This window comes from Phocoena sinus, chromosome 6, assembly GCF_008692025.1.
Source record: "Phocoena sinus isolate mPhoSin1 chromosome 6, mPhoSin1.pri, whole genome shotgun sequence".
NCBI classification, from domain to species: domain Eukaryota; kingdom Metazoa; phylum Chordata; class Mammalia; order Artiodactyla; family Phocoenidae; genus Phocoena; species Phocoena sinus.
In genome coordinates, this window is record NC_045768.1 from 81,908,253 (window position 1) to 81,924,715 (window position 16,463).

At 58.8% G+C, this 16,463-nt stretch overlaps 1 protein-coding gene across 4 annotated transcripts in view; it reads right to left on the minus strand.

Annotated features, from left to right (window-relative positions):
* The window catches only part of CNTFR (ciliary neurotrophic factor receptor), a 58,220-nt gene that overhangs the window by 11,685 nt on the left and 30,072 nt on the right, over positions 1-16,463 (minus strand). For 3 of the 4 annotated variants that reach the window (XM_032635284.1, XM_032635282.1, XM_032635286.1), the window contains 2 exons: positions 6,626-6,710; positions 2,232-2,465 (listed from right to left, as the gene is read on the minus strand). In XM_032635284.1, coding sequence (XP_032491175.1) covers positions 2,232-2,465; positions 6,626-6,710 — 319 coding nt within the window. Of the gene's footprint in view, positions 1-2,231; positions 2,466-6,625; positions 6,711-15,751; positions 15,875-16,463 lie in introns of those variants that run through there. The other variant, XM_032635285.1, reaches the window with a different exon arrangement.

Here is a 16,463-nt window from a genome sequence, read left to right on the forward strand (position 1 = left end):
TGATCCTGCATATCTCAAGCTGGCCGACAGGGGTCACTCCACCCTCGGTTTGCAACTAAGGTGTTTCGTGATGACTGCCATCTCTCCAGTTTAAACACATAAAAAAGCTTTTCTGTGGGGAAAGGAACATCCCTACCAAAACATACCCGTACCTCTCCTCTAGCCCCACTGACGGGTCAGTGTTGTGGCGGACCCCGAGCAACACTTCAGCCTAACATTTCCCACGGTTGTCCACACCAGTCTCCTGATAGTGGGGAAAGGGCCTGCTCCCAGGTCCCTCAAGCATCTCCTCCCCTCAGTAGCTCCCAGGAGTAAAGAAACCATCTTCAGACATCACCCAAGTGGGATGAGGCCGGAGAAGCTTGAATCCTTGGCTCAAGAAGAGAAGAAACTATTTTCAGAGTATTTACTCTGTCAGTTGGTGCCTCTGGCTGAGCTCCAGAGGCCTGCCCAGACGACCACCAGCAACACTGATAACCTCACCATCCCGATTCTGCAAACGCCTCTTCGGAATCACACTCACCTGCTCTTCCTCCTACCTTCCTGCCGGCTCCTTGTGATCTTTCATCTCTTTTTGTGGCTCGTTTCTTCCATCAACCCCTTTTACAGTGATGGTCTTCAGGGCTGGGTTCTGGGTCCTCTTCTCTCCTTACCCCACAATCTCACCCTTGGCCATCTCACCCCCTCCCAAAGAGTTAATGCTGACAACCCCCCCCCCCCAAATTCCCATCTCCAGCACAGGCCTCTCCCCAAGTCCCAGACCCTTAGATTCACTGGCTACCAGCCATCAACTCCCGGCTGTCCCCCGGGGACCACAACCCAACATGTCTATAGCAGATGGTGGTTCTGATCCCTCACCCGTACCCACTGACCGCTTCTGCAGTTATTTGCCTCAGAGCTTTCTTTGGCCACCAAAACCTGCATTGCCTGTCAGGGCATCAGGCCAAAAGTGCTGGGGAATTAAAGCAGCCCCACCCTGACCCCTTAGTGTATGAGCATCTGAGGCCCCGCACTCCCTAGGCAGGAGAACTCTGAGGCACACATTCTGCCTCGGCTCCCAGGGCTCCCCCAGCGGGTTAAGCGCCAGTTGCCCAGAAGCAGTGGCTAGATAACTCCCCCTTTACTGGCTAGCTTAACTTCCATTTCTATCACTTTCCCGTTCCCTTGTGATGTTTCTGTCACCTGCCAAATAGACCACCTGTATGCAAATTCTCACCTGATTCTAGGGAAACCAAAACTGAGACACCGTGTAAACAGAACACGCCATCTTCTCCTCCAGCTGACCCTTCCACCTTGTCTCTGTTGCAGCGATTGGTACCACCAGCCGTCTTGACTCTTCCCCCTTTCTATTCTCCTGTCCTCCCTACCTCCAATCCATCACCGACTCCTGGAGGTCCAATCACCCCCTCTCAACTTCCCCAACTCTACGCCCCGGTCCTAGGTCCCCCTCATCTCTCCCGCATCCCAGCAACAGCCTCCTTCCTGGCCCTGCCTTTGCCCATCCACCTGCCTCCCCTCAGCACAGAGAGAGGGACCTTTTAACAACATGACTCTGATCATGTCACTCCCCAGCTTCTAGGGTCATGATCTGCCCCGTCCCCTCCTTCAGCAACCTTCCGCCATTTATACCAACCCAAGTGGCCTTTTCATGCCCTCCCAGCCTCTGAAACCTATGGTCACACTCAGGTCTCTGCCAGAAAGAACTTTTTCAGTGTATCTTCCAAATCTTCCAAGTCTCCATGTGCTTCACACTCCAGGAAGCCTTCCTTCTTCCCTGGAGCTTCCCAGAGTGCCACACCTCTACCTGCATAACCGTATACCCCATTTTCTTCTCTAAGGTCCTCAGGGCCAGACCCTGTGAGAGGACACAGTGGAGTGAGGCCACTCCAGCTCGGAGCTGTGACTCTAGGATTCTTCCCTACGAGGCCCTAGGTGGGCCATGCCTGCCAGCCCTCCTGTGCCCATCTTGTCATAGGGAACAGGATTTTAGGATCTCAAAGATCTCTAGTGGGGGTGGATACAAGTGCAAAATGCCAGGGGTCCGCACTCGGGGTGAGACTGGGCTCAGAGGTCAGAAGAGCAGGCTCAAATAGGATGAGAGGGCAAGGGTCAGGGCCTCCACCACTACCACCAGGAAGGGGCTTTGAACCGGGCCAAGGGTCCGGGCCTCGTGGACAACGCCCTTGAGTGAAGTGGGAGGTCAAATGAGGGGTGCTGGGAGTAACACTTACAGCCCACATTTAGGAGGACTTGGTGGCGCAGGTGCCAGGAGTCGCGGTGGAAGCAGGCGTAGAGGCCGCTGTGGCCCAGTTCCAGGCCACGGAGCACGAGCTGAGAGCCATTGAGCAGGTCAGGGGCCAGGTCTGTCCCATTCACCCGCCACGTCACAGCTGCATCCCAGTTCGCCGTCCCACACGGCAGAGTCACGTCTGAGCCCAGGCGTTCGTACTGCATGTGGGGTGTCTCTGTGGGGGCCCGGGAGGGCACAAGGCAAAAGCCACAGGTCACAGCCCCGCCCAGCACCCCCAGGCAAACGTGCACGGATGAGAGCCCGTGAATGTGCGAAAGTGAGGAGTCCAGGCCGAGACGCTATGAGTCTCACGATGTGAGTGTCCTGGGGAGATGAGGGGTATGCAAAATTCCTGTGCGGCCGTACAAGGGTACAGGCATGCGAGTGCCTCCAAATTCGTACGTGTGTGTGCACGTCTGGGGACTGTGTGTGTGTGTGTGTGTGTGTGTGTGTATGTGTAGAGAGTTTGTGTAGCATGCTGGGAGAGAAGACCCAGTTCACCTCCAGTCCCCAGGTCCTTTTAAAAGTTTTTCTGACCCCCACGACCCCAACGTCTTGCTACCAACAGGCCCAGCTCCAGTCACTGACATCTGCTACCCAGGCAAGCTGGGGCTGAGGGGCCCCTCTCCCGAACTCCTCCCTCTGTCTCTTCCCATCTCTTCATCTTCCCCATCCTCGTCATTCTGTCCTGCCTCTCTCCCTCTCCCTGACTCTGAGTCCCTGGCAAGTCCCCCGCTCCCAACCATACAGGGCTGGGGCAGCAGCAGGAGAAGGGAGAATGGGCAGGGTCCTGGACAGGAGCCCTAGGGAACTCCTAGCAGCTGTCAACATCATCATGAGACAGGAACTGCTTGGGGTGTGGGTCAGGGAGTGCTGGGACTGAGGGAGCTCTCTGACCATTCCTCTCTTGCCCCCAGGAGGGGCCTGTCAGAGGCAAAAGCAAACCCCAGCCCTGGCCTCGGCAACCCAGGCGTGATGGACAGAGCCCAGGAGACTGGAGTGGAAGGGCCGGAGGGAGCACCTGTCGCGAGGCAGCGCTAGGTGCGGGGGCGAGTGGGACAGAGGAAGTCTAAGGCACCGATTCTACAGACAGCCCCAGAGAAGCGGGCACCGGGAGATGCGAATCTACCCTCCTCATCCTGCCCCCCAAGCCTGGAAGGACAGATGCTTCCCTGGTCCCAGCCAGATCTGTGGAGTGAGGGTGGGAGGGGCAGAGCGAGGGGGAGGGGGGCGGGGTGGTGGTGGCAGCGGTATCCCTCCTTAACACTCCTTCACATTTCCCCTCCAGAGAGCCACCCTGCCTAGCTGGGGGATTTTCAGAGGCAATTCCTGTTAACGAGCCAATTAAGTTGGGCCAGTGGCCTCTTAATTAGACTTGTTAACACCACCAGGACCGCAGAGGGTAGGGATACCCCACCCCACCCCGCCCCCGGCCCCATGCCGCCGCCCCCTTCCCTCCTTTATAGACCCCTCCCCAGTTCTGCTTTTCTCTCTGCTGAAACATCTGTCCCTGTTTGCTGCCTCGGTCACCCTCCCTGGGCCGGGGATCTCTCTGTATCTCCAGCTCTCTCCCCCGCTGCCTGTCTCTGTCTCACCCCTCTCTGAGCCTCTCTGTCCCTGTCAAAGGAGAGGGAAGCAGGAAACCCAGCCAGCCCTGACCACTCGTCTGTGGGGCCTGGGACCAGCCGAACAGAGGATGAACAGGCGGAAGGGTGGTGGCCGGGGGGCCTTGGAGGCCACAGCTGTGAGGCTGGACCAGAGACTGACTGGGGGCCTCCCTCTGCCCAGAGGCCCAGTGTCCACGGCTCAAGCCATAGAGCCCCCCCCCCAGTCCACCAGCCCTAGCCATGGAGCCCCCCTCCAGCCTCCCTTCCAAAAACCTGGAGCTTCCAGGAAACACGCCAAGCCCCTCTCTCTGCACACACACCACCCGCCCCCCCCACCCCCGCCCCAGCAGAGAGACTGCATCCAGCGGCCTGAGGAGGAGGCTGAAAACTGACCATCGTGGAGGCGGCGTGGCCATCACAGTCCCAGCAGCAACACATCGACACTGACCAACAGCAGCTCAGAACTAACACGGCCCCAGTATGGGCCTTTAATACTGGGGGGCAGGTACAAGCCGCAAGATGAGGAAACCAACCCAACAGCACAACGAATGTAATGGCAGTGGGGTAACACGTGGGGAACCCTGTCTGCCTCACAAAGGAAACGGAAACACAACCTGACAACAGTGACAAACCAACCATGTAAGGGCAGGGCAGGAATGAAAAAGTGACAACACAATGACAGATGACAGCTACAGGCCACAACGCAGAGGCAGAGGGGGTAATGTGACATGACAATCACACAGTGTCACAACTGCTACAATTAACACAGCAACAGCAATACACACAGCCATGCAACAGCTCCAAAGATGGCAGTGATTTAATCCTTTGTCTCTGGACAGCTTTCCTCCCACCCCGTGGGTGCCCCTACTGATGTGCTGTCCATTTCAGAAATTAAATCAAGCAGCAGGGGGAGGATGGGGTTCTTGGCCCTGACGCGGTGACAAATGCTCCAAAGGAATCAGCTGTGAAAAGGTTGTTAGAAGCCAGGATAAGAGACAGAGACAGGATGAGGTCATGGACATCGAAAACACACAGGGATAGAGCTGACAGCTCCCTCACACCTGTGCACATGGGCTCACATGGGGACCACATACCGGAAACAGTCCCCCCAGGCGTCCTAAGCAACTTCACATCACCACACACAGGATGAAGACAGTCACCACAAAGAAGAAAAAGCACACCCAAGACAACCATCCACAAGGTCACAGCTACGCAGGGACACTGTCCCACTTCAGGGACAGTAACATCCGATAAAAGGTCACATGCATGCACAGGAAGGGCACTGTCACCCAGAGGCACAGTTACACATGGGGACATGGTCTCACACACAGAGAGACAGTTTCACAGGGACACGAAGAGACAGAAACAAAGAGAAACTAACAAACTATCACACATGGGGTACAGTCTAAACCGCAAGGACAAAACCCCACAAAGGCCACGGTCACACATCAACTATGTCACACACAGGGCACAGCCCACAAGGATATAACTACACAGAGAAACACACCCGAACAGGGACATAGTCTCGCTCACACAAGAACACAGTCTAACGCACAAGGACAGTCTCACACTCTCAGAGATGCAGCCTATGCCCACACACAGGGCAGGGGCGAGGCCAACGGGAAAGACCGCTGGCGGGCCTAGGCTGGTCCAGTCAGCACAGGAGCCCCAGGCAGGCCGACTGCAGGTGGGGGTCGATGGGCTGGCCTGGTGGTCCCTTCAGTCCCTGCCCACTGCGGAGCAGCCCTGGGGCAGGCCAGGCTCTCTCTGGGCCTCAGTGCTGGGCTCATGAGGAAGAGGCCACAGGAGCCTCGACCTACTGCCCTCCTTGAACCCACAGCCTTGAGGGTCATGGAGCTCAGCCATTAGGGTCTGCTCTGCGCCTGGGCCCCAGAGATGCCCCCACCTTCTCTGCCTCTACCTGAGCTAACTGAGGTGGGGGGCAGGACACAACCAAGGGGGGAGCTCCCTACACTTGGAGCCTCCCTCGTTCAAGGAGTTTCGAGGTCAGACCTCGTACTGATGTGGCTGTCTGAGGTGCTGCCTCAGATGCAGAAGGGCTAGTGGTAAAGTTTCCCAGCAGGGGTGCAGCTCCTTGCCCCGTGGAGTGTGAGGACTCAGCACTCACTGGACAGGTGGTAGGGGAAGGGCAGGAGGCTGCCAGTGGCGCAGCCTGAGCAATCCCTGCCCCCTCCAGCCAACCCAGCTCACTGACCGGGCCCCTTCCTCGATGTGCCAGCCCTCTGCCACTTGTCACCCTGCCCATCCCCACACCTTGTTCTCAGTCTACCATCTCTGTCCCTGTATTCCTTCTGGGATAAGGAGAAATATTCTTACCCACTGTCTCAGTGCCTCCCACTGCACCCCCATAAATCCAAGGGGACCCCATTTCACCAGATACCGTACAGGGCCCTACCCCTAGCTGCCCCCAACTCCCATCCCACCCACCTGTACCTTGTATCAGTGCTAGTGGGCAGAGGGACAGATCATCTCAAGCCAGAGATACCCTCAGCATGAGACCGCCCAGGAGTGACTGGGGGACTGTGTTTATGGGACAACATCAGTGGATCACCCCGTATACCAGTGTCATATGACTCATGTTCACGTGTGACGATGCCAGCCTATGGCAGTACGTGGCTCTTGGGTGGGTGAATACAGCTATGCCGGGGAGGGTTCACGCTCAGCTCCCAGAGGGGGTCAGCAGGGAGCTCCCCGACCCAGCACTCACCCTGTGGACTGTGTCTCTGGGCGTAGACCACGGCAGCGGCAGCAGCAAGCACGGCACAGCAGGCCCACGGGACAGGAACAGCCATCTGTTGGGAAAGAGTGGGCGGCAGGGAAAGGGGCAGCATCAGCAGAGGCAGGAGCCTCCTGGGGAGCCCCTACTCCTCTCAGGCAAGACTGGGAAATCCCAGCCCTAGGGCCAGGGCACCTTGACCCCAAATGTCTTTTTTTTTTTTTTTTTTTTTTTTTTTTGCTGTACGCGGGCCTCTCACTGCTGTGGCCTCTCCCGTTGCGGAGCACAGGCTCCGGACGCGCAGGCTCAGCGGCCATGGCTCACGGGCCCAGCCGCTCCGCGGCATGCGGGATCCTCCCGGACCGGGGCATGAACCCGTGTCCCCTGCATCGGCAGGCGGACTCTCAACCACTGCGCCACCAGGGAAGCCCCCAAATGCCCTTCTTAATGGGGCTCAGGACCCTCTTCAAGCAACAGAAAACATTATTGGCATCTGTAGGCAGAGGTCTGCTAAGATGGTAGAAGGCAACCTACAATGGTTTGTTGTTCATTACAGCCGCTGGAGGCAGGATGGGTTACAGATCACTGGTACTGCTAGGGCCATTTTTCTAGGAAAAAAATAACTTCACTGGTAAGGTTAGCTAATTAGCTATAAACATCACAAACTGAAAGGGTGATGTTCTAACTTGACTGGAGGTCTACACTTCTCCAAATTGCCTTGAATAAAAGGCCGCCTGCCACGCTCCTGGGGAGAGAGCCCCTCGGATCTGCCCCTGCCATGTTCCCCCTACCCACCCCCATCCCCGGGTGAGTCTTGCCCCACTGCGCTCTGGGAAGTTCACAGAGCAGCAGGGTACCAGGGCAGTGGTACATTGTGACCAGGTCAGATGTGGCTTTTGCTTTAGTGGATGCTAATGATCATGAGAAGGATGAGGGATTTTCCCTGTCAGGGACCACAGCCTGTCCCTCAGCCCAGGAGCCTGGGAGCCCCAGCCCAGCACATATGCATCAGTGTCTACACACTCCCATGTGGGTACACAAAGCACACTCAGGACATGTTCCCAGAAGCCAGGATGGATCCAGTGGCCCCCCTACCTGCTGTCCTGCTTCCTGGGATGGGTCCAGCTGCCCTCACCCCACTCCACCCCAGCACATGCCCATACCTGAGGGCAGGGAAATAACTATTTCCTGCAGGAAAGGTTCCAAACCTGATTCTCCTGCCCCAGTCTGAGGAGAGAGGGGGACTGTCAACAAGACAGAAGCAGAGATCCAGAGAGGGACACTGCCAGACACTCAACCACGGCCACTACCAGAGGTACAGCCAGACACACAGCAAAGACACTAGCCAGAGACACTGCCCAAAACAAGAGACAGAGCCCCAGGAAAAGAGCCCACACACAGACTGGGGAGACTGTGTCGGGCACGATCAGACAAAGCCAGAGAAACAGGTAGACAAACCAGATAACCAGCCAGAAACACGGCCAACACACAACCAAAGGGCCCGCAAGAAACCCTGTGAAAGACTCGGCCAGACGCAGGCAGACATATCAGAGAAAGAGGAAGCAGCACAGGCAGAGAAACCATCAGCAACAGAGCCGGAGAGCCAGAGACACTGTCAGAAACCATGCCAGAGAAACTGCCTGACACACAGGCAGAGAAATACCAGAGGAACTGATAGACACAAACAGGCATACACCCAGGAAAACTGCCACTGAGAGAGCCAGAGACACAGTCAGATGCTCAGTCAGGAAGTATCCATACCACTCAAAACACTGCCAGGGGCATGCAGACACACAGTCGGACACACTGCCAGAGAAACAGCCAGAGACACTGCAGACAGAGCTACAGCAGGGGAGACGAGTGTGGCCGTCAGCCTGGAGCGGCAGGTTGGGGAGCCGGAGAGAATCTGACTTCCAGGGCCTCCTTTATGGGAAGGGCTCCTGCCTACCCACTGCTACACTCGCCCCTCACCAGGCGAGCCCTCCCCTCTGCACCTGGTTCTCCTCCAGCTACAGCCGCAGGAGCTCCGGCTGCCCCTCCCTGGCACAGCTCATCTCTCTAGGCCCCAACTGGCCTCAGCTACCCCTCCCACATCTGTGACCCCTGAGGCCTTTGCTACCACCTGGCCTAGCTCCTGACCCTCTGCCACTCCCCCATCTTTAGCTACTCCTCAGGCCTAGGAGGGTAAGACAATGGCCAAAGTCACAGTCAGCAAGTGGTGGGGCGAAGAAAGGAACCCAGGATGAACCAGTGCTAAACTCAGAGCAAACGAACCCAGGATGAACCAGTGCCAAACTCAGAGCAAACAAACCCAGGATAAACCAGTGCTAAACTCAGAGCAACCAAACCCAGGATGAACCAGTGCCAAACTCAGAGCAAACGAACCCAGGATGAACCAGTGCTAAACTCAGAGCAACCAAACCCAGGATGAACCAGTGCTAAACTCAGAGCAAACGAACCCAGGATGAACCAGTGCTAAACTCAGAGCAAACGAACCCAGGATGAACCAGTGCCAAACTCAGAGCTGGGGCTGGAGAAAGGGAGATAGGAGGCTGGAGGCCTACGTGGTTCCCCAGCTCAACCCCTGCAGGGCGCCCTCAGACCCTCCCCGACCCTCTCTGCCGTCCACCCATGCCGTCTCCTCAGAGCCAGCCCACTGCCCACCACATGGGAGAGGAACCAGGCAGAGTGGACAGAGGTTAGATCACAGAATGGGAGTAGAGGGACAGGGTGGTCCTCTGCTCCCTGCTCCTTCCTGGTCCCAGTTGGGAGGGCCATGTGGGTGAGGAGATGGCCTGGCATGAGTGTAAGGCATACAAGCAAACACACACACACACACACCCGGGTCCTCACAGGGGGAGGGGAGGCTTCTTCATCAAAGTCGCCTCCATCAGCCCGATGAGTTACTGTAAGGGCCGGGCCCTGGGCCAATGGGGCTGCAGCCATGGGAGACGGGCGCTGCTGAGAGCAAGCGCTGCAGAGAGGGGGGATGGGTACCACGACAGATGCTGCACGGTTGGGGACACCCAGAAAAGGGAGAGACCCAGGGAGGGGGGAACAGAGAGGCAAGGAGAGAGGGAAAGCAGTGAGCGGAGACCCTGAGGGACAAGAAAAGAACAAGACAGGGAGAAATGGAAGAAGAGGCACAGGAAGAGAGGGAGCATAGGAGATGGGCAGAGATTCAAGGACAGAGAGAGAGACAGACCTAGAGAGAGTGACAGAGACCCCAACAGGGTCTCTGTGCCCGCCAAGAGCATCTCTCCAAGCCCACCCACCTCCTGCAGTGTGAGGAGAGGATGCCATCAATGCAGCAGTGCTGGCTGATCTGAGACAAGAGCAGGGCTTCCTGGGGGCGGGAGGGCTTCTGCCTATGAACCCAGGAGCCCAGCCCCCAGGGCATAAGGGTGGCCAAAACCCCCATCCCACCCCACCTGCAGGTCCAGGGGGCCCCAGGCCAATTTCACTTCCCTCTTCCCTCCAAGTCCCCGCTGGACCCATTCCCAGGTAGGGAAGCTGAGGCCAAAGGCATCCAAGCTACACCTCTGCCCTACCCTAGCTCACCTCAGGTCACCCATCCCAGGGCAAAGAGCATCTTTCCCAGGAACTTTCCAAGTCCACACCCCATGGCTCTGGGATAGATCTGGAGCCTAAATCCCATAAAGCCCCAGATGAGGGCTATGCAAACTGGCCCAGGCTCCCTGCAGACCCTTCCAGAGGCCCAGCCTGGCCGCCAGCCCCAGCCCCAGAAATGAGGAGGGAACAGAGGGTACCCCACTAGCAAGTGCCCAGCAGCCCAAATCCCTTGTAAACAGAAGCCCAGCACCTCTCCTGACACAGAACCCCACAGTGTTGCCACACACATACACACACACACACAGGTTGACACATCAAGAGACAACCCTGGGCCCCCAACTTACTGTCACTGTTCCACCATGACACAAAGACATTACACACTGACAACAACACCCAGTGAAAATGACACAGTTGCACAGTTGACAATGACACACAGGGATACTGACAGTTGCCACAGTGACAATGATGCAGTGAGTGACAGCCACACACAATGACATCAACAAACAAGGCAATGACACCTGTTGACACTGACACAGTCACAACGACAGTAACCTCAGAATCAAAGATGCAATGAGACTGACAGTCACATAGGCTAACAATGACAGTGACATCCACAGTGACACAGGGACGTTGGCAGACTCAGTAAGATGGACAGTCACACAGAGTAACACCAGCCCTCAGTAATGCTGACACCACGGAGGCTGACAGTCGCCAGCAGGGACACTGACACAGTGATATGTTCCAGATCAAGGACCTCAACTACTCAGTTTCTGGCTTAGGATCCAGGGCCCAAGACCCCTTTTGCCAGCCCCAGCAGGAGCTCAGGTGCCCTGCACCTCAACCCTCAGCCCCTGCCCAGCTGAAGGCAAAACCTAAGAAAGGGAAGTGTGAGTCCGGGAAAGCCTCTATTCACCCCTGCATTAAGTTATTCAGCCCAACCCTGGGGAACCCCTGCCACATCCAAGATGGGACTGGGGGTTCTGGGCACCACTGCCTGGGGCCCAGCTCTGACTGTGTGTGTGTCAACATGCAATAGCGTGTTCTGAGCTTCGGGCTTCAGGGTGCTGGTTGGTGTGGGTGTGTGGAGGGTCAGGTAGGTTCAATCTGGCCTGGACAATGAACGAACGGGGAGGCCCCACGTGGTACCTCCGAGAAACTGAGATCCAATGAAGGTCACTGGCCTGGACCCCACCCCCCTCGGCCTGGGGCTGGGGTGAGGTCAGAAGCATCCCTCTGAGGGAGGGCATCTGGCCCACAGCAGGGGCCAAGGTGACATCTCCATAGCTTCCAGTCTCCCTTGGCAACCCCAGACTCCAGGATCCCCCAGGGTAAGGGGAAAGGCACTCTGTGTTGGGGCCTCATCCCCTTACTTCTCTCCCTACCACAGCCCTAGAAGATACATCCTGGGAATGAGGGAAGAACCCAGGGCAGGACGACCCGCTGATTCAAAGGCCTAGGAAACTCTAGGGGCCTCAGACCTGCAGAGGAATTAGGGTGGGGGAAGACAGACACCTACACTTGGAGACAGAGAGGGAAAATGAGAGACAGGGCAGGGGCAGAGACAGGGACAAGGACATGGTGGACAGGGAGGAACAGTGCTGGCTGAGGGGGCGGCTGGGAGAGACAGTCTGGGCGGGCGGGAAGCTCCAGGATGGGGAGGAGGGGCTGAGGCCAGGAGGCCCCCAGATCCCACCAGGCCTAGGCAGCCTGGACAGCGTGGGCGGTGGGGGGGGCAGAGGCCTGAGCGGTCCAGAGGCTGGGGGTGGGGCGGAGGCCAAGGATGGAGGCCTGGCCCCTGGCAGCTGGCCCAGCAGGCCCCCCATGGGGGAGGGGGCGGGCCTGGGTCAGGGGCCAGCTCCTGGGCTGGGGCCGGCTGGCCATGGGGCAGCCTCCTACTCCCCACAGTGTCTCCCCCTGTCTCTTCCTCCTTTCTCTCTGAATCCAGACCTGGCCCTCCTCTCAGCTCTCAGTGCCCCCACCCTAAGTGGCACAGAAGCCATGCCTGGGTTTAGGACTCAAGCCGTATCTCCTCCTGGGCTACCCATCCCCACCTGCTCCGGGAGCAAGCCCCCATGCTCAGAGGAAAGGACCCCACCCAAACATATGCCCCCCTCTCCCGCAGAAGGGGGCAGGAGAAGCTGAGCACCAGCAGGAGGGGGGCCAGGAGGGAGGCAGGGGGAGCGGTCCCCCAGCTCCAGCCTCTGGCTGAGGCTGTGGAAAAGGAGGCGGCCCAATGTGAGTGAGTTGGGGGGGGTATCCGCACCTGCTGTTGTGACCTCCACAGCCGGAGATGGGGGCCTGGGGGGGGGGACAAGATTCCGATGGATTTTGGCAGCAGCCCGGACTCTGAGCGCTCAAACCCCCCACCCCCCAGCCTCTTGCACCGTGGGGACCCTGAGATCAGCACGTGCGTGCCCTGCTGCACGTGTGTGCGGGCGTGTTGCGGGCCTCCCATATGACGGGCCTGGCTGGGCAGCTGGGAGGTGTCCTGGGGAGATGGGAGTCTGAATCCCACCAGCCGTGCGCACATGTGGAGCCCCACTCGGGGCCCTGCATGCTGCCTGGTGACCTGGGCACCGGCTTGTATATGCTCACATATGCAGGCCTGGACTTAAGCAGCCCTCTCGGTGCAAAAGGTCTGGGCCTTCTCCCTCAAAAGTCATCTGATCCAGCCCCCTGACTCTCAAATGGGAAGCAGGAAGGGGCAGATAAGTTCATATCCTCCCTTTGGGCACATGGGCTCTGGATAGCTTCACAGCACCTGAGGTACAAGCGCCAAATCCCTCATCCCCTGACCCCAGTCCAGGGTCCCTTCTGGCTTCTAGAAGAATCAGGAGGATCCCTCTATCCAGAAAAGGCCACACACCAGTTGGGTTAAGTCTAGGGGGAGTGGGGGCTTGGGGGCTGCCTTCTTGGAGGGACAGATGCTGCAGCACAAGGTTAGACGGCTGGAAGAACTCCATGGAAGGCGGGGGATGGGCAGAGCAACAGGGCTGACTGAGACCGCCCTCCGCCAACAGGGCAGTGGGCTCGCAGCAGACGAGGCAGGGGCAGGAAGGAGGCCGCTGAGCCCTCCATGGAGACAGAAGGATGGACAGAATAGCTTTCCAGACTTGGGGGCTGGGACAAAGACCTATTTGCCTCAGCATCTCCCATTACACCCCACCCCTGGCCCCATCACTGCTACAGTGCAGACACACCCTCGAATACATACACAGAGGTTGATGCTTTGCAAGCTTGTGTGTACACGCGCACGCGTGCACACACGAACACACACACACGCACACAAAGGGGGGGTGGGGGTGGGCAGTGCATGTGAAGCATTGATGTGTAACGAAAAGAACTGAAGATGGTCTTTCCGACAGAGCCAGAGGTGAGCAGGGGAACAGAAACGTCAACTGTCTTCACGTGCGCTGCTCTCCCTGCCCCCCGCCCCCAACACGCACGCACACTGCACACACTACTTCTGAGGAAGCTTCTGGTCTGCTGGGCAAAAGCAAGCCATCCTTCCTCCCCCGTCCTCCCCTCCGCACAGTGGGGAAGCCAGAGCAATCTGTTCCTGATGGGTAAACACAGGCGTGAGTATGCACGCACACGTGCTCACACACACACCCGCGATTCAGGGGTGCGTGACACCCAGTGCTCACTTCACCCCAAGATGGGACGCACCCTCGGGCTCTCACTACCACGGGCAGAGCCTCCCAAAGTCCCCCACCTCCACCACACACAGCCAGAGCTTCACAGACACACCCAGGCAGCCTCTCGCTGACACAGGCACTTGGAGTCTCCCATCACAGCCACTCATCACGGCCTCCCACGTGGACACCGCTGCCACAGCCTCGCACACGCTGGTATGCGCGCACACACGAATCACAGTCACAGTCACACACAACAGACTCCCTCACACGCACTCAATCAAAACAGTCCTGGTCTCACATATGGATACCAGCACACACTCAGAACACTCACCCTTCCACACAGATAACAGAGCACCTCCAGAAACGCAGAGCCCCACCCCCACCCCCACCCCCCGGCACCCTCAGCCCTCACACCCCTACACTCGGCAGTGGGAAATAGATACACACTCCATGCTGGGACCTCGGGTTGCCTGGCCTGTGCCTGGGGGAAGACAGGATAAAGCTCAGGGTGGCCTGAAGCAGGAAGGGAAAGTTCCTGAAAATCGAGGAAACAGACTATTCCCTACTCGGCTCCTTCCTCTCCTAACCCTGCTTTTGCCAGTATTTGGGAATGAGGGGAGATCCTGGCCAGAGCAGAGGGGTGAGGGAGCCCCCAGGTGAGGAGATGGTGGCACTGGTGGCAGCAGGAGCCAGCCTGCCCCCAGGGCCCTCCTGCCTCACCTCCTCACCCCCTCTTCTCCAGGATGAGGAGAAGCAGCAGCAGCTCTCAGCCTAGCCACCTGCTGAGTGACCCCAGGCCTCTTCAAAACCTCTCTGTGCCTACAACTGTCTATAGGGCACCTGAATGTCAGGCCTGGCTGCAGGAAGGGAGGCAAGGGGAAGGAGATGAGGCCTCGACCTCAACCCCCAGCCCCTGCCAAAGCCCTGTCATCACTGTCAGACCCCAAAGAGAGATGGGGACAGCACTGGCCAAGCCAGTGCTCCTCTGACAAACCACTGAGGACAAGAATCCTAAAGTGTCCTTGGACCCTGCAGCCCCACCTCCCATCACAAGAGAGGACGCTGTGTCGCTGTCCAGGCAGAAAGGAATCCAGGCTGTGCTGGCAGGGCCCCAACTGGAGAACAACTGGCAATGCTGTTGACACCCTCACCACTTGCCACTCCAGGTGTAGCTTGAGCCCTGATGCCCCATCCTAAAGTGAGTCTGAGAGGGCTCCATGGAAGCCAGGTGGGGGAGCAAACACCGGGCAGCAAAACCTAAGGAAACCAGGCAGGGCGACCCCATAAAGCCAGGTGATGGGGACTTAGGAAAAGCAGGCCGTGGGGACAAAAGAAATCAGGCAGCAAGGTCTGCGGAAACTAGGCGACAGGGCCCAAAAGAACATAGGCTGTGGGGGCCAAATGAAGCCAGGCCGTGGGGACTGAAGTTAGCTAGGAGGTGGGGACAAATGAAGCCAGGCGAGAGGCCCACAGGATGGGAGAAAAGAAAGCTATCAGGAGCTCATGCCCTCTGTCTAGATGTCCCCCACACCCTGGGCCTCTCTCTCAGTAGACCCCTTCCCACCCAGGTGCTGGTTCCCTCCCCCAGGCCAACGCACACAGCCAGAGCCCCCTCCTCGCTCAGAGGTCTGGTCCAGTTGCAGCCACTGGGCCCCGGCCCCATCCCTGGGACTTCAGGAAGTCCCAGCCCCTCCCACCGGCTGCAGAGGAGGGGGGCTGGGGGGGGAGAAAGAGAAGAGAAGAGAGACAGCTTGGCAGAGGGAGGGCCGAGCAGCCGCGGGGGGCGGGGGCCGAGAAAGGAGCGGGAAGCGGCGAGGCGGGCTGGCGGGCGGCGCGGGCGGGGGCGTCTCTGCCGCGGGAGCGGGGGTGACAAGTTCTCCGGCCCTGCGGCTGCGCGGCCACTGACCTGGGTCCCCGTGCAGGCGCCCAGTCGGTGCCTCCGGCGCTCCGCGGGTGCGCCCGGCTGCCCGCGGTCATCGGGCCCCTGGGGTTCGGGGCTGGGGCCCGGGCGGCCCGGGGAGCAGGCGTGTCCCCCCCCCACGCCTACCCCCACCCCCGAGAGTCCCGGCGGGCGGGCGAGGCGGCGAGCGGGCCGGGAGGAGGGGAGGAAGGAGCGCGCGGCAAGCGAGCGAGCCGAGCTAGCGGAGGGAGCGAGTGAGGGACGGCAGGCAGTGAGGTCATCCTTTGAATCTAATTGTCTGAGTCAGGAGGAGATGTGGCACTCGATGCAGGGGGAGGGGAGGGGGAAGGGACCCTCCCGGCTCCGGGCCGGGGCCCCTCCTCACACCCAGGGCCGGCCGCGGCCTCCCTTCCTCCGCCCAGGGCCAAGTTGTCGCGGGCCAACTGGGACAAACCCCTGCCCGTCTCACTCAAGGCTGACCTCTGCTGCCATGGGGGCTCCAACCCACATCACCCCCAGAGAGCGGCCACCTTTCTATTCTCTGGGGGTGATGGGGACCCCCTCCAGGCCCAGGTTGCCCTCCCGCATGTCTGAGGGTAATGGGAAGCCCCCATCCCACCCCCAGGTCGTATTTCTGCCCTGTGAGGAGAAAGGGGGAACCTCCACCAGCCTTGCGAGGGACCTTCGTGCACTCTAGAAACGTGGAGTCCCCAACTCT